Below are 25466 nucleotides of genomic sequence, written 5' to 3'. Positions count from 1 at the left end.
ACTATGTACCTGCTTCAAGAGATTACGAATTACGCAACATTTTCGGCGTCGATTACGAATTACGTTAAATTCTCAGAGCTGATTACGACTTACGTTAAATCATGAGGCTTTCGAACCGGCTTTAAGACTTAACACAGGATTCAACTATCTAGTTCTGCGTTAAAACTATTGATATTATGTTGAATACCTACTTTTGCGGACACCTCCTTGAGAGGTCCTGCATAAGGGCGTCTCGAGAACGCTCGAGGCTAAATTCCGGAGCTACAAATGACGCTGAATTCAGTCAGCCTATATACGCCCTACTCTAAATTCTGAGTCAAGACTCCCAGCGGCTGAACTCTTAGCTTGCGTCAATGCTGGTGATTTTTAGCATCTTGAAGATGACTTGAATAGAATCTTAATTTAGTTCTTTGCATTACACGCATGGCTGATAATGACCAATTTTAGACTAGCGTGAGGTCACATGCAATGACTTTTGTATCAAATGGGGTCTAACCTGTTTGTTAACTTATAATGCCTAGCACCGTTGAACTACGAACTTTCACGTCACATCTGGCATGGGAGGCCACATTTGAGCCCGATAAATACCACAGCTTGCTTATGAATGAAGACGTTTTAAGGTGGAAATTTCTATTTTCGTGTATTTAAAAATGATAATGTGACGTTATAGAGGGACCTGTGCTATCACATACATTGAAGTTCCCCTAACCCCTAACTTATGGTCTCATTGCACAATGTCATGGCTCTTCTAATAACAACATGGTATCCTGACGTGCGATCTTGTAAAAGACACTAATGTTGTGCGACAACTTTCAACCAAATTGATATAACAAATGCACTGACAGTGACTGTAATTGACAATCTGGTCACGTCCATTACCTACCAAACCTATTACCCCACCCCATTCATATATCCACCTAACCAATTACCCCACCCCATTCCTACCCCCCCTCGACACGTAAATGTATTTTTCCACCCGAATAAATAACTTTTTCGTAACTTTTGAGCATAACGTGTGGCAACTGAAAACCAGAAGAAGCATTCAGTGCGAGAAAGCCTTTCAGAAAGCGTAGAAAACTGTTCTGGTCTTTTTTTAAACAGAGTTAGCAGCAATGGCAGCACATGCCTTCTAATATGGAAAAAGTGTAACTATAACATATACATAACTTTCTATGTCGCAATGTAAACATTAATTCCTCAGAGATCTAGAATTTGTACAGTGAATGTATTCCCACCTGTGAGGCACAAATCGGACGACAATGTTAGAGATATCTTAGTGATGATCCGCCACGGCATTACCTTTGCATTAAATGAAGCAGAACCTGTCTGGTCGCTCTGGAGCTTATTATGAGTCACCTCTGACATGGGAGTGACAATGAATATTTCATAACAGCTTGGTCTTGAGTGAAGTAGACAATGTAATGTGATTTTCTACGGTGCAACTGATTGTTATTTTTGTGCATTGGGTAAACAACTACTAGAAGTACGTGCATCATAGAGGGACCATCGTAAGACCTTGGGGTCAGTATACCAAGTATACGTAGTTGTAGTCACACGTCATCGATCGACAGTGAGGTAATGGCACCTAGGTAGGGTACTCTGGTGTTCTTTGCTGAGCTCACGCTTTGCTTACGTTGCCTTTCAGCACGATGCTCTGCGTATACTTGGGGGGATTTGAATTAGATCTAAATAGGAAAAATCATAGCGGACATGGTAACGGGGGGCGCTCGCTTGTGGAATGGGCCATTTTGAAATCAGCCCACGCTTTACTAGCAATTTATGGATATCGCTTTAGGTTGCATAAAGGTAACTGCCTAGGGATTACGTAGAAAGAAGGCGACGAATTACGCGTCACGGCTAATGTACTGAAGACGAATTACGTTGATTTTGGGCGACTGCCTACGGATTTGGCCACACCAATTTAATTTATTGGTTCTCGGATTTTTTCAGAAAAAAACCGAAGCGACAGGGCGAGAAAAAAAACTTGGGTCAAGATAGAGGCTTACATAAGACAAAAAATGACAATATTATGCATGTTTTTAGTCTTCCATGGCACATTAATGCAATGATTTCATTTCTTTCATCTGGTATCATAATTCCAAAAATTATAACTACAATTATTCGACCATTTGTTTAGTAAACAGATGGAAGCATCAGAATACAATCTAAGTGCAATGACTGGGAAATCACTGTAAGGTGTTTTGATAATAAGCAGGTAGGTTGTATTTATTCCATTATGCCTGAGAACAATACCTATGAGTATATAAATATCAAACAGAATAACTGCACATATCTTGTTCAAAGGAGTGTCTTCCTTGCCACTTCGGAAAAAATGTACAATAGCAATGTTGAAAAATTGGGTATAGGTTCCCAGTTATGACCCCTAACCGGGGGCCAACGGTGCTTTCAAATTCAACAAGTGAAAATGCATTCATGCATTTTCTACTTGGAACTTGAAGCAAGTGATAAAGGAAACTTTTGTACATGTATGCAGATAGCAACTTATATCTTATCATATTTTCTAAAAACATCACCCCACAAAAAAATGAAAACTCCCCCAAAAGGTTATTTTTTCCAATTCGGCGAAAAATAGAAGCAGCGATTCTGAGAACGAACAGATTAAATCGGTGTGGCCTTACGAAGACGAAAAAGGCTGCATTACGCCTTACAAAAAATGGCTTGCAGGCCGCGCTAGCTGGGAGTGATGCCCGCCCGCCCAGACAACTTAGCCCGCTCGGGGTGTGGGATTACGGCCTTGGATTAGATTAATTCGGCCCCTAAAGTATCGCAAGATGACAGGACTGGCAGTTCTAATCGAGAAATAGTGCTTCATGATAAAGATGACATACTTTTACAATTATCCAGTATGATGGCTCATCCCTAGACAATTAAAAACAAACAGGATGGTAATTCCTAGAAGTGAATCAGCGTCTGCAATTTCATACCTTACATCAAGATCCATTTCATGCATTTAACTTACAACTAGCAGGTCACTAGCAAAGGAAATTAACAAACACCTTACTTACAATGTACACGCACACTATAAATACTTTACAGAGAATTTTGTCATACGGAAAGTAGAATAGAAAGTGACCGCGATTTAACGCGATTTAACGTTTACGTCTTGAAAAGCTGCGGCCGATATCCCTGACACCTATTTTCGCCAAGGTTTGTGAGGGATTTGTCACCGAATGGTGCTTAAGCGACATCCTCCCTACTATAGATCCCCGTCAGTATGGATCGCTAAAGGGAAAATCCACCACGCACTATCTCACTAGCTTAATCCACCACTTGGCTAGTACAACAGACAAGCCTGGTTACTGCAACACCCTTGTCCTGACTGACTTCACACGCGCCTTTGACCACGTGCACCACTTGACTGCAGTCGCGAAACTCCTCGACCTAGGCGTTAGGCGCTCCATAATCCCCTGGGTGTGCGCCTTTCTGTCAAACAGACAACAGCGTGTAAAATACCAGCAAGTCTTGTCAGAGTGGGAGACACTTACTTGTGGAGTTCCGCAGGGAACAAAGTTGGGACCACTTGTGTTCCTTACACTCATCAATGATGCGTCTCCGGTGAGTGAAGATTCGGCCGAGGCTTGGAAGTACGTGGATGATATGTCCCTGTCGGAGGCGAGACCTGTTACGCATGATTCCACGCTACAAACTGACGTCGATAGCCTCGTACGTTGGACTGAGGACAACCACATGCAACTCAACCCTTCCAAGTGCATGGTAATGCTGATATGCTTCATGCGGAACCCCCCTCCCCCACCTGTATTGACTATTAAAACATCAACACTTCAAGTCGTACAGTTCGCTAAGATCCTGGGGGTAATCTTCCAAGCGAACCTGAAATGGGACGCCCACGTCAACATGATGGTAAACAAGGGGAGCCGCAGACTGTACTTGTTGCGGGTACTTAAGAGACATGGCCTTGACACTACAGACTTAACACTAGTCTTCGTTGGCTTTATACGACCAACTCTGGAATATGCATGCCCTGTGTGGCACCCAGGTATTACTAATGCCCAATCTCGAGCGATTGAGAATGTACAAAGAAGAGCTTGTCGTATAATTCTCGGCCCCAACTTTGTTAGCTACAGCATGTCACTGAATCAATTGTCACTGCCATCTCTATGTAACAGACGACACGAACTCTGTGCTAAGTTTGCTACTTCCTTGTTAAGCTCCACGACGTTCTCCAATTGGTTGCCTCCAAACCGTGTGAGTCTCCATAGCAGGAACCTTAGGTCTAAATACCAGTTAACGCAATTCAAATGTAGAACCGGTAGATATAGAAAGACTACACTACCGTACCTGGTTGACCTTCTCAATAACAAAGCACCACAGATAAGCACTTAGTAAGTATATATTTTAAATTGAGTCTTGTTGATTAAGATATGTGATGTTTTAATGTAGGTATATCTGTTTGCTTTTAAACTGATTGTAAGACATACCTCAGTTCAGCCAATAGGCTGCCTTTGTATGTTTGTGTCATGAAATGACAATAATAAACCATTCATATATATATATAAAAAAATAGTTTCTACTACTCTTCTTTAACCTATCTAGACCGGGGGGGGGGGGCTAAAAGTGCCCGCGCCAACTTTGACATCGTATAACTGCCAAACGACGTATGGTAGGACAACCAAACTTGGTGACTATTCCTAAAATTTAATTGGCAACAATATTATGATAAAAGTATAAGTTTATCATTTTTCGTGTTGCCATGGCAACGGGTTTCTGAAGAGGCATTTTATGCAAATTTCACTAATTACGCTATAAACATAATTGTTTCCAATGTTTTATTGGTCAATCACACTAGTTTCCTACATGTATAACATCATATGTGATTTAATGTAACTGTCATGATTTAATATTCATAAATTATGCTAATTTGATGACGTCATCGCTCAAAATCCAAGATGGCGGACAAAATAACCATTTTTGGTATAAACAAGCTTTTTCGCCTTTAAATTCGCCACAACCTGGAATTTTCTTAACCAGAAACATTTAGATTAATGTTTTTAGTCTATTTTGATTGTTATTTGGGGTCATACATGAAAAAAATGTATTTAAAAAAAAAATCAAAATGGCCGATCCAAGATGGCGGATCCCAGGGGGTCGCTAACAACACATGACGTCATTCTTCGACGTCAATTTGACGTCAACGTAGTCACCACTGACGTCAAATGTCTTGGCATACCTTTAATCAATAATACGCACTATTTTGTCGAATACTTTTAGATATTATGGGAATTCCCTATTTAGCCAATAAAATCACATCGATGACGTCATAATAACGTCAGATTACGTCATAACGTCACCAAAATTACAGGAATTATGACACTTCACGTGAACATCACTCCCTGCAAATTTGGTGATGATAGAGCATACCGTTCGGAAGTTATGAAGGGGGGGTCGAAAGAGCCCCCCCCCCCCGTCCAAGAAGTCTAAAAAAAGCCCGGTCTAGATAGGGTTAAACGTTAAATCGCTTCCAAAGTGCCAAAATTGCCAATCTGAAAACATCTCTGGAAAGCTGACACCTTCCAGCATCTCACTGGCTAGTTTATTTTGTCAGATTTAGTCGTTAACGCAACTTAGAAAGGAATTTGTCGGGAAATGGCTGATACAAATCTGAGTTTCAATGCGATTCACGTGATTTGATTGGTCGGGGTGTGCACGGTATAGAAAAGGGGACCCTTACAATGTCTAGTGAACTGTCATAAACGACTAATGAAAATACCGGTAGAGAATAGATGAGAAGCAGTGGGATATGAAATACGTTTTATGTTGTTGTTAGTCTATAGATTATGATACAGTACCATCAAAAGTAGGTCACTTGTCACGTGGCCACTGTACTTTGCACTGTGTCTCCCAGGATGGATTTGCTCCTAAAACAACGCGACAGATAGTCATCAAACACTGCACTGGGGAACCTTCGTGAGGTAGGACGGTAGCTTATTCAGTAGTAAGTACATATGCTCTCTCACTCATGCAAGTTTGCCTTTTGCATGTATGATTATCAAAATAACGACAAGATATAAGCACTGTATTGACACAACAAAGGAATAGGTACTTTTGTAAGGTGTTCCACAGCTAGTCTAGAGATATACAACAGTAAATACAATGATTTTAACACAGGTAATAGAAGGTGTTAAGTAAGAACAGTACGTGGGGTTTAAGTACAATTTATTCTACAGTTTATTGTACATTCACTAATGCATTTACCCATATAAGGTTTTAGTGACTAAGTCACTGACGAAAGGTACTGGGTGCTACTTGAAACGTCTGACCGTTTTCAAATCTCAGTTGCTTGATTAACTGTTATCATGTGTATTTACCTATTTACACACTGTAAAGATTGTCTACTACAAAAAGATACTCGAGCTATGCATAGGATGCGATTTATAGAGTACGTTTTAGCAAGTGGAAACAATGGTTTAAGCGTTTATCACTATATCATGATGAAAAAATAACCTTCATATTCAAACACATCGGACATAACGGACTCTAACCAGTGGTCATGAGGGACTTCATGACACATTCCTGGCATTTCTTCATTCGATTTGTACCAACTGATATCTTTGTGATTTCTTTACACAACTTTACTTCTATATAAAAGTGCTATCCCTGTCCATGCTTTGACTGAGTCTCCTTACAGATGTGACTCATAGGACAGAAGCTGTCATTCTTGCATAGGACTGTTTATCCATAGCCGATGCTGGTTTGGATTAGGATTTAATCATGGTCAATATTGACGATCGACGGTGGCCTTATGTATGTCTATGCTTCACCCTTAAGCAGATATCTTGGCATTGTTTTGAATAGAAGTAAAGTACTAGTATTCTTGTATATATACTATGAACAGAGTCGTAATTGCTGGATATATGTGCTATCTTTTAACCTATTACAACAGACCTGTCCAGGAGGCATCTTTAGACTTTAACCTTTGTACCAGTCACATAATGTGTGTGTTTTTTAAGGGGGGGGGGGGGGGGGTGGCACATAGTGACAATACGATTCCCACACTATCTAATGTTGTTTTTGGCTACTTTTTACCACAAATTGAGAAACCTTTCCCTCCAACTGTCCCTAAAACAAGAATATAAAGTGAAGAATCATCACCAGGTCCAAAGATGAATAGATTCTAATCTCCAAACAGATCTATAGGTGGCAAGGCCTTGTCGCTTTGGATACTGGTTGGCCCTTTTGATACTACCTAGCGACCGATAGATCTGCTTGGAGATTAGATAGGTTTCATAAACAATGCCATAAACAGTTCTCTCAGTCTCCATGATAGCTTTACACCAGGATTATTTGGATTAAAATTTCTACGTTGAACATCCTTTAAGCATTCTGCGTCTGTATTTTAACACCATGGTGTCTTTCTTTTAATCAGGAAAATAAAACAGCAAACGGAAGACCGTGTACAGATAATGCAGCAGTCGAGAATGGTTGACGCTCCACTCACGTGGGAAGAGATCAGAACCCATGACAACATGAGCGACCTGTGGATCGTGATTGACGGGTATGTGTACGATCTGTCCGCCTGGGCCAGGCGCCATCCCGGCGGACAGAAGGTTTTGGAATTCTACGGCGGACAAGACGCTACTGTAAGTTCAAGACACACTTGATCACAATATCATTCGATTCAAACTTTTTTTAATTAGCTCTTTCTTGAGGTGACTTGTATTGATGTCTGCTTGCCTTTCTTTTGGCTATTTTTTTCTTCATCCCTAACTAGCATCTACTATCAGCAAGCACGGTTTCATATTTTGTTGTCATGCTCTATCATAATCTAAGGATTAAGGTAGCATAACACAGTATTTCTCCGCGATCCCCGTGGACATAGTGGTTCGGGTATAAAGTAGTTCGTCCTAGAACTTGACAAAATGTAGAGATAGTTCAAGACACACTACGTATTGTTTTTTGTTGTTGTTTTGCAACGAGACGTAATGCGTGCCTAACGCCCGGTTTGATGATATCATTCCTTCCTGATCGTCCAAGCTGCAGACAGGCTAAGCCTCGCTAGAGGGCTATTCACGTAGGATAACAAAGTCTCACTTCAGTCAAATCTCGCCAGGGGGCGCTTCGTCCATCGCGGACGAATTGTGGGGAGCGGATCGGAGGGCAACCTCCTTGGACAGAGTGTGTCGAGGTCTACACAAGTCATAACAGCATTTGATATTAAAGTACGTCTTCAGTATAAGAATTGCGCACGATTTGTGCAAATTACGAGACGTGCCACTGGTCTGTCGTTGTTTCTGTGCAACCGCTGGGCAGTCATTGTGGTAGGTTCGAGTTGATATAACAATTGAAAACGCGCAGTCTGTCCGTGACAGTGTCAAGTAAGCCTTGTATCATGATCGCAAACCTACACTCATTTGACAAACTACCTTCCACCCTTTCATCCCCATTATCATCCAATACATGCGTTTCCAGATTTTTTTAAAGCATTTCTTGTTTGCATTTTCCAGGAGGCATGGCTGTCCTTTCATAACGACAAGACGCTCGTGCAGAAGTACATGAAGCCGCTGTGCCTGGGGAAACTGGAGGGCGAGAATCCACAGGAATCGGACCCAATCCGGAAGGACTTCAGGCAACTCAGGGAAACGGCAGAGAAAATGGTTTGAGTTGATAAAAGGCCAAGGACCCGTCATTGATACTAAACATGTTATCCTGTCTTAATCGTCATAAAGTATTATGCGATCTATCCATGTAGATAGCGTGTGTGTAAAGCGGGTATCCAAATGGACTGTACCAAATTGGGCAAGCAGTCATCAGAACTCGCGAATTGTTTTAATTGTTCGCAAATGGGCGCATTGTTCTGGTTTTCAAGGTAATAAGTAATCTTACCTTTGTTACGCCAATCATAATAAGTGAACATCGTTTAATATCTGCACATCTCTTTTTGATATATGCTGAATCATTGTACACTTAAAAAAACTAAATTCAGTGATTAATAAAGTTATCGTGTATCTGATTGAAGCCGAAACTGACATTCCGAGCCTTCCATTTTATTCATAAAGGTCACATGTTTTACACGTAGCATGCCCACAAGGACAAGATCATAAAGTGTTGGGCCAGGAGTTGCTCGAGTATGATGACAAAATGGTTGTCAGCATGGGGATAGGCTGCTAACATAGGCTTCATACACAAATGCGTCGCAACTTATTCCCGTCCCATGTACGCTGTGTTCACTCCGTGAAGTTTCGCGGCGTAAATGATTAGGGTTTAGGCGCTTTGACTCGTGTTCGAACCCGAGATAGTACACTTTTCCTTTTTTTGGTGATATTTTTTTACCATTTATCACGAAACGACTGTTTTCACATCCTGCAACAACTCCCCAGAAATGTTATGAAACATTTTCGAATATGCCATTATATGGTATAGACAGATGGCGACGACCGTTTACGGGACGGCAACGCACTGCGTCGCACGTCTGTTTGCCCTCAAGGCAAATTTGGCGCAAATTCGCAAAGTTGTCACAGAGTTGACACTCGTTACTTTTTTGGCTAATCTTCCTTTTCCCCCCTTTCCCCCACGTTCTTCTAGGGACTGTTTCAACCGAACTACTGGTTCTACGCGGCCCATCTCGCCCACATCATGCTGATCTACCTGGCAGCGTACCTGACTAATCTCTACGGTGGAGACGGCTTTATGGCTGTACTTCTGTCAGGAATACTTCTTGCTACAGGACAGGTACACACTGTATCATGTTACATATCGATCAATCATAGAACACATCATAATAATAATGATAATAATAACTTTATTGCAAGTTCATGCCCGAAGGCTAATTGCAGACAAACAAGTACATGGAAATACATGAGAAAGTTTTATGTTAACCAAGGTTGACCATGTATGGTTGGGTTTGACTTCTTTTTTGAAGGCAATGGAAAATGAAGAGACCCACGTTTTGAATCGTAAGTGCGTTGGTTGATTTTAGAAGCAAGATTGATTTTTGTAAGTTAGTCAAATGGTGAAAGCTAGGGGAATTAACAGAACCTGTTTTATATAATTCGTTTCTTTCGGCGTCATATAGAGGACATTGGCAAATAATATGTAATTCATTTTCCACTGCGTTCATTGTAACCGATATCGTCAGCAAGTTCTTCGTTTCTGTCTAAAGTTTCACTACAAAAGTTCGCCTACACTTCTGGACATCAAAGTTAAATCCAGACATTTTGAAGCATCTATGTAATGTCTTTGTCACATATCGCTTAATATGCGTATATTTTATATAATCATCATCATCATTATATTTTGTATGTATAAAAAACTTATACCATGGAAAAATATTTAGAATTAGATAACTTCGATTTACGCTCTGCAATTAGCAAAATTAGAATTAGTGCCCACCCCCTTGAAATTGAGAAAGGGCGGTACAAGAACTTACCTGTGTGCCAAAGAACTTGTAAATACTGTATGTCAAACAAGGTGGAAGACGAAATACATTTTATGTCAAGTTGTCCATTCTACGACAACGAAAGAAATGAGCTGTTTAAAGAGGCCACCATATTTCATCCTAATTTCTCCACGTTTTCAGACGAAAAGAAAACTACTCTCCTCTTAACATCACAAAACCCACCACAGAAAAAGTGGGATCATTCGTCTTCCACAGTCTCGGAAAAAGAAGTCGAACTCAATAAGTTAGAACTTAGTGGCAGTAGTTAAGACTAGAGTAGACATTTGTTATACTGTTCATTATTGTCTGCCCGTCCACTCCGTGTTACATGTACATGTACTTGCAATTAGCCTACGGGCAGGAATTTGCAATAAACTTTTCTATATAATCTACGATATAACGTAACATGACCAATTAACGTCCGATTTATTCAAAACGTATTTATCTTAAAACCGCGCGGACAGAACCAAATTTTAAACCCATGGTCAGAAATATCATCTCTTCTAAAAATAAAATGCATGGTCTGTAAGTTTTTCTCCGTCTATCTAATGCCGTGCGAGCATGTATTTATACTGAGGTATATGATGAAGAATTGTGCTAGGGTAACCCATTATCGTCCACCTCGTCATGCTTGAAGAACATAGACCAGCAAAAATTTACAGTAACTGTCCAAAGTAGTCTACAGACAAATGATAGTAAAATCACTATGTCTGTCCCGCCACTTGCTTGACGCGATGGAAGAAAACAACGTTTATCTGTGAATTTCCCCGACATGCGCGGCACGTGGCGTTCACGTGGTAAACGCATGGCCATTATGTTTTGCCGTGCAAAAATTAACCTCCGGTGCGGGGGTCGCTAGGTTGTATCGAACCTTCCTTAAACTGGTAAGAGTTTCAAACCTCGAATCACCATGGGTAGTCTGAATATCAAAGAAAGGTTGAACGTCAGCTACTTTTAAAAGATACTAGCTATCGTGCAAGTTAGAAAAACATGATGTAGTACGCGGTGTCGAATTACATATGAAATCCGTTATGCGTGACGCTTCTGTGCAACTTGTTGTTACTGGTGTAGGAGTTTATTCTGTTATGTCGCTCTCTCTATTGTTTTGTACAATAGAGAGAGATGGCTAAGGATCATACTTATGACGTTCTTTATTGCTCATGAGAACATGAGCCAAACCGGACGGAAATAGGTTCTCTGCACGTAAATAGTTCATGTTACGTTAGCAAATACGAAAAATAGCAGAAAAGAAAAAAACGTCATGTATTTTCACCAATCTCCTTAGAATTTCCGTTGTCTGAACTACTATAATGCTGTTCTGAAGTGATTCAACATCTCGTTATGTCTCTTCATTTTACCCTATTTCACTACAGCAACAGGCAGGATGGCTGCAGCATGATTTTGGCCACTTGTCCGTGTTTAAGACGATGTGGATGGAGAACCTCTGGCATCTGATCACCATCGGACTGTTAAAGGTGCGTCAAATCAATTTCACTTAAAACTATCACTGTACAACTCTGTAACACACACACACACACACACACACAGACACACAAACACACACACACACAAAAACATACATACATACACACCGCACAAACACACACATACATACATACACACCACACACACACACACACACACACACATATACATACATATACATACATATATACTCACATACACATCGTTTTATGAAAGTTTTAGGTATGCAGGCATACGCGAGGTACGGCCCGGTAAGTTAAGGCCCTGTCACACTTCGCATATGCAAGTGCGCGTGAGTTGCGCATTAACATTCTTTTTGGTTTAAGTAAGGTTTGCGGGGAAAAAGTTGTTTTCTACTTTGACCCACCATTGCGCAGCCTAGCGATCGAACCTACGAAATCACTTATTCGGCTGCAAACTTTAGCTAAACCAAAACCATGTTAATACGCAACTCATGCGGACATGTATATACGCACAAGTGTGACAGGGGCTTAGGGCCCTGTCACACTTGTGCGTATATTCAAGTGCACGTGTAACATTTTATTTTGGTTTAAGTAAGGTTTGCGGGGGGAAAGTTGTTTTCTACCTTGATCCACGGTTGTGCAACCTGGTTATCGAACCTAAGAAATCACTTATTCGGCCAAAAACCAAAAACATTTTAATACGCAATCCATGCAGACTTGTATATACGCACAAGTGTGGCAGGGGTTTTAAAGAGTGTGGTCGTGGTTGTACGTGCGCGCGCGTGTGTGTGTACCTCGCGTATGCCTGCAAACCTAAAACTTTCATAAAACGATTGAGATACGCATTAGGTGCGTATTGTGCGTACGCCTGCGTATGTCAAAATGTTAATACGCAACTTACACGGACATGATATACGCACAAGTGTGACATGGGCCTGTCACACATGTGCGTATATTCAAGTGCTTATGAGCTCCGCAGTAACATTTTTTGGGTTTAGGTAAATTTTGCGGGGAGGAAGTTGTTTTCTACTTTGACCCACCGTTGAGCAGTCTAGTTATCAAACCAAAGAAATTACGTCTTCGGCTGCAAACCTAACCTCAACAAAAACATGTTAATACGCAACTCATACGGGCTTGTATATACGCATAAGTGTGACAGGGCCTTTAGGTCTACGTATACTTTGTGACATAGTTAATGTCATAAGAGTAAATTGTTTGATTATTCATAATACAGGGGGCGTCCTCTGGTCTCTGGAGAGACTTTCATTATCGTCACCACGCCAAGACTAATGTGGTGAGTAGCAAATACTTTCCTTTCTACACTGCTAAAATAAGATTTTACTTTGTAGATACCAAGATGTCAGCACGTTCTAAATCACCCTATCATCCATTCTTACGGTTGCAACATCACAAAAGACACATTCAATAAGGTTGGCAATTCCAAAACGTACTGATTTTCAATTGCATCATACGCGACACCTTCACTTTTCTTTCTCTTATTACACAAGCACAAATAGGTATGGTAATAGAAACCGTTTGCATGACGACGGTGTCTGAGTTGACAGAAACGAAATTGATTCTGGGAAACTCCAAGCCAAGATGTCCACCCTTTCAGCAGCAAATTCTGAAAACAGTACTGTCAATGGTTTAAGAGCAGTGCACAAATTACGTTTGGACACACGGGAGTGCTTATCAAAGACAAGTTAGATATCAAAGCTGCCAAAATATTTTCTCCTATGCTTAACATGTCTACATTGATACTGGCACAAAAAAAACAGACTACTATGCTGATAAGAAATGTAAAATGTAATTGTAGCATTTCCCCATAGATTTTGTCATTGGAGCCCGGATCCTGGTTTGCATGATTAAGGTATTAACTTCCTAATGCCGCAAGTATGAAATACCTGTCATTAACCACTATGCATATGCGTGACATTATCAGCTTCGCCAAGAGGGTTGTGTTTTGGGTACCGTTTGTATGAATGCATGTTATTTATGTATGTATGTATGTATGTGTGTGTGTGTGTTTGAAAGAGAATAACTCAATTATGATAAAAGTTACCTAAGTGACTTTAGTTTTATATCGATGTGTAGTTTGCGTAACGTTTTGTTGTCGTTTGCAACTTTGATTGAGTTTGATGTAAATAACTTTTGTTTGGGGTCTTCCCAACGGGCTTATTGAATGTCGCTAACTAGTGACATAATTTCCACTGGTTAAATAATTAAACGTCAAGATGGTCAAGATGTTTGGGATGTTTATCGGAATTTTCGTTGGAACTTATATGCTAATTGAATTATACCCAAAGACTTACCTTACAAACTATCACATCTTTTGAATATATTTGAACAGTGAGTTTGAGCTTGGCTATGCATGAATAGTTGAAAATAATAATATAATAATAATGGATTTTATTGGTCAGAAATTACCCATTAATGGCAGCCTTTCTAGTGCTGAATTGATGCAGGGTATAACAGGTTTCATACAATACACAACATATATGATATCTTATCCACACTTGCATTTTATGATGACCTCAATACGACTTTCCCCAACCGAAGTCAGGTACCAATTTACACCTGGGTGGAGTGAGGTAAATCGTGTAAAGAGCCTTTCTCAAGGGCACGAGATCGGTGACATGACAGGATTGGAACTCGGGACCTCTTGGTTCTGAGTCGAACGCTCTGCCGTAGCGTCACACGACCCCACAAAGGCACCCGGTGTGTAAATCCCACAGCTATGTCACCTGATCAGTGTGAATCGCCCTGATGTTTCAGATGGAGAAAGATCCAGATATACTGGAGCCACCCTTGTTTGTTATCGGCGACATCATGCCGGTAGAGGAGGCAAAGAAAAGCAAGAAAACTCTTCCATACAACTTTCAGCATCTGTACTACATAGGTAAGTATTTCTTCTGCATAGCTCTTTGTTTGTTCATTTATTTATAAGATATTGTATAACAATCTGATCACAATTTTGGATTGCCTTTTTCATAGAATTGTTGACCTCTATAAGTATAAATAAATTCCATCAATGGCGCGAGAAAAGTGAAGATAGACCGCTCTTACTTCTTTTCGAGTATCAATGGCTTCAAGAATGTTATGTAAGCAAGTTGACAAAAATATTTCCAGTCGAAACCTGACTGATAAAAGTATGATAAGCCACGAGACAACAGTCTTTATTGACACAACAAAAGTACAGCGACTTTTGTAAGGTCTACTACATCTATACATCTATACATATATACATACATACATACATACATACATACATAAATACATACATACAAACGAACGAATAAGTGCTCACAAATGATTATGTAAATGCAGTTTTTAAAAGAAAGCTACAAAACAAGACGCTAGCAGGACACGTCTTGTGGCTCTCCCTTTCTTAAGATTAGAATCACATTTGCACGTTTTGCAATCATAAGGCTGCATTAATAAAGCTTTTGTTTAACAAAGACATGATTTTAAGTAATTGAATAAGAGTATGAACTGGAAAGAGGCCTTTGACTTATTGGTGTTTTATCTTGTATGACAGTTGTCACAGTTATATGGCTGTTTGTGCCGTATCATTCCTCGGTGTTCCTCTTCAGCATCAGGCGTCAGAGATGGCAGGTAAGAAAAGCTCCAATTTTCACGTCTACCTTTAGAGATGTAATGATAGTATTGCACGCAGTACAACTAACTACACGAATGGAACATGTTTATTGTTGAGTAGCTTTTGCTGCAACAGTTTGGGATCCATACACAAAGAAGGATAAAGATAAACTTGAGAGGGTGCAGAACCAAGCTGCCAGATTCTGCACGAACAACTATGACAGTGGTGCTTGTGTCACCAAAGTAAAATCAGATCTGCAATGGATGTCACTTGAATACAGAAGAACAACGTCCAGACTTTCCATGATATACAAAATGACTAATAAATTTGTGGACGTGTCGCGCCGTGTGCCTGCGAAGCTGGTGTGTTTAGCCTAATGGTGGTTGTACCGACTATATAGATACAGCTACAATCAAGTTCCAAATAGAGTGGAACAATCCGTTCTAATAAATGAAATGGCAAAAGTAGCAGTAATTTATAAAGGTATTAAAGATAACAAATTTAGACCATCCCTTGCCTCTCAACAGGACGTTGCGTTTTCGATGTCTTTCTACGCGGTGTTCCTTCCCCTATTCTTACCCCAACTTGGACTCTCCAAGACTATCATGCTGTACATTGTCATGAGGTAGGGGCACACATACACCTCTTTTAACTGACAAAACGTTGTATTTAGTGTGTAAGCAGGTACATTCCACGGTAATAAATAGGTTCACATTAAACACTCTTACAGAATACTCAGCTGACCTACTGCATCATTTCTTAGGACAGGAAATGACCTTGGTACAATTACCATATAGATGCCCTATCACTTAGGTCACGCTGCTTCGCATTCAACGATGTCCAGCTATTTTGTATGTGCACTGGGGAGACGCATTTACTAATTTATTGCAGTCTTGGTAAACTAGTAAGCTAAATTGGTGACTACCTCCCTGGGGCAAATTGTTAATGCATGCAACTTATGCCTCTCCCTGTATCACATATCATTTCATGAGCTGGGTTTCTTGATTGTTATGTCCCGTGCTCTGTATTCCCTAAGGGCGCTAGAGAGTCAGTGGTATTGCTGGGTTACACAAATGACCCACACGGGCATGGGAGTGGGTCGGGAGAAGAACGAGTCGTGGATGGCCATGCAGGTATTTATGCTGTATTTACACTATCGATTAGTAATTGGGTGATGCAACTTAGTACTAGCAAGACCTGAGATGCAGTTTGCTACATTCAAGTGTTCTCAACATCTTGTGCATTTGTTGTTGTTGTTTTGTTGTCTGTCTTAAGTTAAACGTTTGGTATTTCTATGATTTCAGTGTTTGAATAATTACCAAATAAGAGTTCCGAGACCTCATACCTTCATGTAATGCTTTGAACCTTTGTAGATTTATTGTTTTATCTTGTCTCATTGATGACACAAATGATATGGCTGTAATTAGCATAATCTATTTCAAATGATGGTCTTTTCTACCAAAATTGCATATAATGTATGTGTGAAAGTAACCGTTTGGGCAGAATGCCATGTTTACTTTTCATCAGAGATTATAAAAATGACATATCTACATTGCCTGTACATAGTCAAGTACACCTTCAAGTAACTAACAACCCTGCTAACTGAAGCTACCTGCATATTGAATTTTATGGAAATCCGACTTTCCTTTGTTCAATTCGGGATGCTCTCAACAGCAGTGTGTCCATGCGCGTATTGTTGACAATAACAATATAACACGTCCTCTACCCATTATGTAAGATCGCTCTACTAAAGAATATGAAACTTACAGGTTTATTCAAGCATATTGATTGTTTGTAACTTTGTCTTTTACGTTTGGTATGATATCTGCATAAACAGATGAATGGTACCTTTAACGTGGAGCAAGGGCTGTTCAATGACTGGTTTACAGGGCATCTGAACTCTCACATCGAACATCAGTAAGTCAATATCTATCATTAATACGTAGTCTAATATTCATCGCCGATGCACGTTTTCATTACCATATCACTTATCAGCATAAGTATGATGTCATTATAAATCATACTCTCCGAATAGCAATAGCATTAACTTTGTTGCGTCAGCTGTCCTAAATGTCGAATAACTTCAAACTGTTTGCCCTTATTCCGTCAGCCTGTTCCCGACAATGCCACGACACAACTTCTACAAGATTAGTCCACTTGTGAAGTCTGTCTGTAAGAAACATGGGCTGGACTATGAGGTTAAGAGCCTGGGCGAGGCTTTTGCGAACATCTTGAGGTACAGTAACTGTAGCTGATAATGGACTAAAATCAATCAAAAATTGATGCAGTTCAGTCAAAGAATTTAAGATGGATGCTGGTATTGTTGATTAACGGTGGATAAAATGTGAAATGCCTGTGTTGCATGCCTCTTTGTGGTCTATTGTTTTCCCTATCCTTCCCATCTCTATGGGTTTTTTTCTTGTTTTTCCTTCTACAAAGAAATGTTTTGGGTCAGCAAGAATGTTATTCTGTATACAAGAATCCCTGTTTTAAGCACAAACAATTTTTTTTTCTTAAGTTAACTTAAACCCAAAAAAATTCAAGAAAGTAATTCTAATAGAATAAAATTTTCAAGAAAAAATTACTTATGGGAAGAATCTGCAAGAATACAAATTTGACGAAACAAAAAGAAATCTTATATCAAGCTAGAGAAAGCACATTTTTCTTATCTTCCTAGAAAATTCTTATTGAAAAACTGCATGCTAGATATATTTTCTTAATACAAGTTAAATTCAGAACAAAAAAGAATAAAATTCTTTCTGTAAGAATTGACAAAGGCAAGACTTCCCAGAAGGTTTCTTGAATTTTCTTGTTTTTCCTTTGTATAAGAAAAGCTTTCTCAACATAAGAAAACTAGAGTTCCACGACCTCATACCTTCGCCAAATGATTTTAACCATTGTGACTGACGTATTAGGAGTGTTTTCATCAATAATAAATCATACCAGTTGATTGTTTTAAAATATGACATGTCCAAAGTATGAACTTAACAAAGTATGAGCTTAACAAAGAAGGTTATGCTAATATTGATAATCAATTATGCAAATGAGGCCCTTATTAGCATAATCTGATTCAACGATGTTCACATTCACATCATCATTAGAATCTGATTGCATGATTATCGTCCAATCATTCTTAGCATCACACAAGCTATCTACTTACCAAAAATCATGACCATCCATCAAGGCCATCTTTTTATAGTATTTTCTCATTAATTATGCAAATGAGGTCTTTATTTGCATAGTTCATATCAATCAATATTTCTCTCTTCCTCAGTTACATATGTCACATGTTTCAGTCATGGAATTTGGCGGATGTATAAACTTTCCTCATTAATCATGCAAATTAGATACTGACTTGTATAAGAAGTATCTCTTCATGTTCATCATTACCCAAGCTATCTATTTACTAAAAATCATTGCCATCCATCTAGCCCTTCTTGAGTTATTCCATTTCAACGTCAGATGCAAAACCTGCTCCTGCAGTTAAAAAAAATCCGCTAGGGGGGCCAAACCTATGCCACTTACTCTCTGTCCAAAGAGCTATCTACCACTCAAAAATCAGTCCCATAGCATGTCCAGAACACGAGATATCAAAACAGGAGGTTCCACTGCAGTACCGTAACAAGTCGCTAGGGAACCCAAAATCTAATCAGTTTCAAGTCTCATCAAGACCTACCCACCTACCAAATATCAAGATAATCCATCCAAGCCTTCTTGAGTTATGGTGTACATTACAAACATACATACATACAAACGTTACCCTCCGCATAACCTTCCCAGCGAAGCAAATTTCCCTTTCGTGAACGGTCGTTGCCTTTGAGAACGGTCGTTGCCATTTCTCAGAACGGACGTTGCCATTTTGAACGGTCGTTGCCAAATCCGATCGACCGATCTTGAATTCCGAACGCTCGTGGCGTGTTCAGGAACTTCTCGTAACTTCATGGATTTCTGAGAATTGTGGGAAAAATGGCACTTGTGGCGACAGAAGAAGAGCCACTCGCGCCAGAACTTGTGGAAGCCCAGCCAGGACCTTCTAAATTGATCAAGAAGCCATCATGTTGTTGTTGTCCTTTTGTAATAGCAAGGAGGTTAACCTCCTTGGTAATAGATAGCTGATGGGAGCGGCCAAGATACTGGATACTAGCATAACAGCAGTGCCGCCCGCCCACCAGGGGGTTCTGGTCTCCCCGAGGGCTCTGGGCGAAGCCCGAGTGGATACTAGAAACCCCAAGGCGGTGGGACTGCTGTTATATCCAGATATCGAGGCCACGTCAACTATCTAACTTACCCCATTGCATACTTCCCCGAAGCTTCCCTAGTTCATCAGCTCTACCAAATGTTACTTTATTTTGTCATGAAAGACCAGAAATCTTTCTTTTTGCTTGACATGTTGACAAACGAGTAACAGCTGTAACGCTAGCACATACAAGGCAAGTAAAACATATGGGGAGAGTCACAAATCCCCTGGGCAATTAGAACTCAGAACAGTGGTTGGTCAGTCTGAGTATAGGTCACATGCTTACTATGACCCGGGAAGTTACGAGAAGTTCCCGAACACGCCACGAGCGTTCCGAATTCAAAATCGGTCGCTCGGATTTGGCAACGACCGTTCAAAATGGCAACGCCCGTTCTGAGAAATGGCAACGACCGTTCTTAAAGGCAACGACCGTTCTTAAAGCCAACGACCGTTCACGAAAGGGAAATTTGCCCCGGCGAAGGTAACAAGAAAAACAAGAAAGATTTTTGGCAGTGTATATGTGTATGACAGTGTATATGTGTATGACAAATATATGACCAAATCAAGACAAGTTCATTGCTGAGTATGTTGGGGGACCTGCATATGTATTTTCGAAAGATGACTCTAGCACCTGATACAGCTGATGTGTTCTGCTGACTATATACCTGTACATCATATAACCCTAAGTGTCACGCGTGCTGGTCATAATCTAATGATGCTATATCTCTACTTAATACAAAAAGTAATTTATTATTTTATTGCATTTCAGTTTTTTGAAGAAATCTGGTGCTGTTTGGCAGACTGCACGTTCCAGTATCAGTCAGTATTGACCTGTCCATAGGTGACTGTATCCACCTCCATACCATCATCCATCCCGACATTAAAGCCCTACTATGTAACTTTTTGGCACTAAAATTGCAAATATTCTTGTAACGAATCTTAATGCAAATGACATATACAACCACTTTTAAGCATATTTTCTTCATGAATTCGTCTATTTCTGGCATGTCTGATGTTTGTAAACTGCACAAAAACAAGCTGCAAAAGGTTGGGAGACCACATCAACCTAGAGCCTCCTGATGTAAACAACAACCTCCTGCACACTGGCAGGACCCCGTGGGTAGGCTAATAACTTAGCGACACATCAGTAATGGATCTATATAACCAGCTGATGTTAAGAATCTTCTTCTTTGGAAACACTCAATCTTTTGGCATGAGGGTAAAAAATAATGATGAATTCAGCCAAGTTTGTAGGGCAATGATAAAGTGTCTTTTCCCCCTTCAAAATTGCTAGAACTCTGATAAGGAGGCTCTACCGAAACTGTGGTGAACCGTAGACGGGCACCCCGCTTGGCAGTTGGGCTGATCAGCTATGTGTGGCCCACACTGCCCAACTGCCGATTGGCCTTGTATTTTGTGAAAGTTCACAGTTTGTATGGTGCAATGATTTATAACATTCCTTCCTGAATACTGGTATGCAATTCTACAATGTTTATTCAAAATACTATGTAAAGAAATGGCAGGAAAGTTGACTTTATGTATTGACCAAATCTTACATAGTGGGGCTTTAAGGGAGAGATCAGGCCTGCCGAACTCTCTTTTAGAACTCCTGTAGTCCAGGGTGCAGTGAATGTTTGGATTACAGTATCTATTGAAGATGCTTGCCTTAATGCACAATTGTTTTCTTTTCGTCTTCTCAAGTACATAACGTAGCGCTACCAATTATCGTCCAATTTTGTCAAAACGCCATTTATCTGAAAACCGCGCGGACATTGTCAATGGAAAGAATTTCAGCTCTTTTAAAAAGAAAAATGCATGGTCTGTACTAGGATTTTCTCCGCCGGTTTAACGCCGTGCGAACATGTAGTTATGATAAGTTCTATGGTGAAGAATTGTGCTGGGGTTACCCATTATCGTCCACTTCAGTCTCTCCTTCTAGCGCTCTACTTGAAGAGCATACATCAGAATAAATGCACATAAATTGTCCAAAGTAATCTACAGAGAAATGAAAATAGTATTGACAGTAAATTTAAAGTCGCTATATTTGTCCTACCACTTACTTGTCAAGATGGAAGAAAATAATGGTGTGCAGTAAATTTCACCGAAATGAGCGCCACGGGAATTTCACGTGAAAACGTATGGCAATAACATTTTGCATTCTGTTATGCCGCTGGACGTAAACCTATTTCATTGTCTTTGTATAAAGGAGAGTCATGACTAAGGATCGTACGTATGACGCTATTTATTGCCCATGAGAACTGGCTTTGTCAAAATGCTCCTCGACATGTGGACATGACACAGTGGACGATAATTGATAGCGCACGATAACTTATGGCGTTACGTTAAAATGTGAAATTTGTGATATTTACATAATATATACACTTGTCGTTCTTGACTTGTACCAATGATGATAGGTTATGATGCGTTGTGTCACATTTACTATACAAGCAATATTTTTCTCAATTAATTCATTTCACTGTCTCTTTTAGCACAAACATGATTTTGCGTGACGTGGTATGCTTCAATCGTTGTTTTATTGATGTCATGTAGTTGAATTTCCCCACAACAAAGCAGAGTGCGAACTGAACCTGAACTATATCATTTGGCTCGCCCCTGAGGCGTCGCCAAAAAGTGTTTGACTGTGAATATGATTTAACGTTGGACCTTATTCACAAAGAAATAAAGAGGTGACTAATGTTATTCTGAGATGTCTGGCATCCTTTCAAAGACGAAGAGCAAGAGTTCGGCGACCTCAAACCTCCATTAGATATCAATAGCTTTTGCAAATTTTATGCAAATGATTAACATTTGCATAATCTATGTATGGTGATGTTCACCTTAAACTCAATCCAATAAGCACAGGACTCATCAGGGGGTGATTGCAAATTTACCAATATCAAGTACTTTACTGGAATTGCAAGTATATGTGCAAAATGTTGTATCAAGAAATATACCATGATCGCATTTGGTGCATTAAAATGTAAAGCGTAAGTGTTCAATCGGATACTTAAGTGTCCTTTTTTTATCCCTATATGAAACATGTTAGTAAAAGACATCTCAATTACAACTAAAAAAATGGTGTACGTAGACAAGCATTGTAACAAATAGCCACAAGGGAAACAATCTGCCACCATATAGTATTCTGAAAAAGCACAATGTTGGTCATAACGTTTACACCTAGTAGCAGGCTTTCATATTGCTTTATAAAACTTCGTTCATAAACAGCATCATTCCTTCTCTATTCTATCGATAAAGCGCTCACAAAGTTTTGTTTTCAATGCATTTTGTCAGTCATTTATTCTGGGGAACATTAAGTGGTGTTTAAGCTTGTTTTACTGAAATAAATACTTCGAATCTCATGTATGAGTTCAACAGATAAGAATATTACTAAACGTCTATTCAAAATGTCACAATAATACAGCTGAACAGAGTAGTCAACAATATACGGTTGCTCTTCTGACATTGATCACAAAAGCGTCAAAATTCAGCAACGACGAAAGTAGTGAAATATATGCTACGATGTATAAGAATGTTAAATCCTGTATCATCCTAATAAAATATATGAAACGAGGCAAAATGTGAAAATCTTAATCCATCTCTTACCATTGATAAGTGTTGAGGACTTGTGAGGTAACGTTACTTCATGTATACAAACTAGAGGCTTCCTTTAATTGAAACTGTCAATATTTCAAGTTCATCTAAAGCATTATTGTCTTACAAAGGGTTTAAAAAGGAAATTTCCTATGGACTTTCCCTTCTTTAACACAACAGATGAATTAGAAAAGTGAAATTGTATTGTTGTGATAGACTGCCATAAGTTGAATTATAAATCCTTTGCAATTGTCTTTGTTTTCACTACTTTGAAATACAGTTGTTTTTTTAACGCCGATGCCGCAAACCTTCTACAACTCTCGCCCTCTTTTCCTCAAATGTGAAGAACACCTCTGTGTCTTAAGTTAATCAACGATGACAACATTACACTTTTGAATCTACCGGTTTTCCTGCGTCTATTTGTCAATGGAATGTCGACAGGATCCGGAGTTGTGGTCGACTAGTGAAGGCAGCAAAATGACTCGTTGCCATACAGATGCTATGGAGTCGCACCTGGAGTAGAAATGCACTCGTCACATCAGTCGTTGTTTTGCCCTCTATTTCCGACTGCTGAAATGCAAGGTAGTAATATGTTAAATTCAATGACTGGTACGCCATACGTCGCGCACAGACCCATAAAACATACTTTTACGTACGTTATATTAAAACAGATATATTGCTATACTAAGGGAGGAATACGGAAATAGATGAAGGAATACTAAAGAATTCTAGGAAACAGACCGTCATCCTGTTGATATGCTAGAACAGAAAAGGTTATTTCGAGGGGCCATTTTGAGAGCCTGAAACGAAAAGAGAAATGTCTCTAGTGCACGCAAACCTAACCTGATATCAATCCCTATAGTAGCTGCCGAGTCTCTTCTGTCTCCTCCACAAATGTATTTGAAGACACCCAGCAGTTACAATAGGTATCAGGATTACTGTACCCAGGATGTCTAATTTTACAAACTATCAGCAACTAGTCATTATCAAGTTGGTCCTTATAACTTAAAGGCACCCAGAGCATTTTATGAGGCTTAAAACTCGAATTAGAAAAACTCAAATTTCTAGTCATTCCTACACATAGTAAGTTTCAATAACACTATACCATTACATATCGACATTAAAGGAGCAAAGATACGATGTCGTTGTGTGGTGAGAACTGATAGAAAATCTAAGCCCTAATAGACTGATCCTGACTGTCCATCACAATTAGCGGTTTGACCAATGAGAGCGTGACCATCATCATTCGTCGTCATCATTCCACCATACACCATTCCGCTTGTACATCATGGCACAGTCTTCACCATCACCGGCATCGTTTGATTCGCCGTCGTTCCAGTTGGAGTAGCCGGTTGACGCCATGGTTTGGTGATCCTCAAATACTCACTGGCCTTCGCTGTCGGCGTCAGATAACCCAATCCAACGATGTTGATGGTTTTTGACTATGGCAATAAAATCGGCGAGAAAAGAGTTGATTTTATCGTCCTTCGGCATGGCTAACATCGCCTTGTCCGCAGCGCACCTCCTTCTAGCCTCGAAGTATGTCTGCATCTGACTGAAATTCTTGTAGCAAACTCCGTTGAAATGGATGTAGCCTGACACGCGGCAACCTGTGGAGAAAACAGGGCTTACCGATATCTGCAGATGTTCGTGTCTGACGTACAGGAAGTTACTAGCCATGTGAAAGGCCAAAGAAGTAGTATGTTATCATCTCTTTCCAACATAACCGACCTTCAACAACTTAACGACAGCTCACTATGTTCTATTCTGTTACGCGGTTCCACTTCACTCTCATACTTACAAAACTGTAATATATTCGACATAGTTCATAATTACATCCATTGTACAGGCAGATTCACTTAGTGATAGATACCAACTTGTACTGTCTATTGTTAATTTTCTTTGATCCATTTTGTATTTATGCATGTCATTATGTCTCTTTTTTGTATGTGTTGAGTAGAAGGCTTCATATAAGCAATCGCTTCCTGCCTAATACTCTATAAACATATACGAATAAAATAAATACTAGCCATGTCATTTTGAGCATTTGGTACTGACCAATGTAAGCCCAAGCCACGACTATGCAAGTCAGGTATCCGTCCCGATGCTTATACGACGATATTCTAGAAATAGGCAACGGTGAAGAAAAAATCACAGAATCAATAGAAGCTCAGAAAT

General features: G+C 39.8%; 1 protein-coding gene across 1 annotated transcript; it reads left to right on the top strand.

The window, feature by feature from the left end:
• The first annotated feature begins 7341 nt into the window (after positions 1-7341).
• LOC136426851 (acyl-CoA Delta-6 desaturase-like) lies at positions 7342-22397 on the top strand. Its single transcript, XM_066415570.1, has 12 exons — positions 7342-7619; positions 8484-8633; positions 9562-9708; positions 11788-11889; positions 13097-13156; positions 14638-14761; positions 15401-15477; positions 15988-16085; positions 16497-16593; positions 17298-17377; positions 17571-17696; positions 20467-22397. The coding sequence occupies exons 1-12, from the start codon at positions 7443-7445 to the stop codon at positions 20525-20527; spliced, it is 1299 nt and encodes a 432-aa protein (XP_066271667.1). The 5' UTR covers positions 7342-7442; the 3' UTR covers positions 20528-22397.
• Positions 22398-25466: the final 3069 nt, after the last annotated feature.

The sequence above is a fragment of the Branchiostoma lanceolatum genome, chromosome 2, assembly GCF_035083965.1.
Source record: "Branchiostoma lanceolatum isolate klBraLanc5 chromosome 2, klBraLanc5.hap2, whole genome shotgun sequence".
NCBI classification, from domain to species: Eukaryota; Metazoa; Chordata; class Leptocardii; order Amphioxiformes; family Branchiostomatidae; genus Branchiostoma; species Branchiostoma lanceolatum.
The sequence above is the reverse complement of the archived record's forward strand: the minus strand, read 5'-3'. Positions and strand labels throughout refer to the sequence as shown.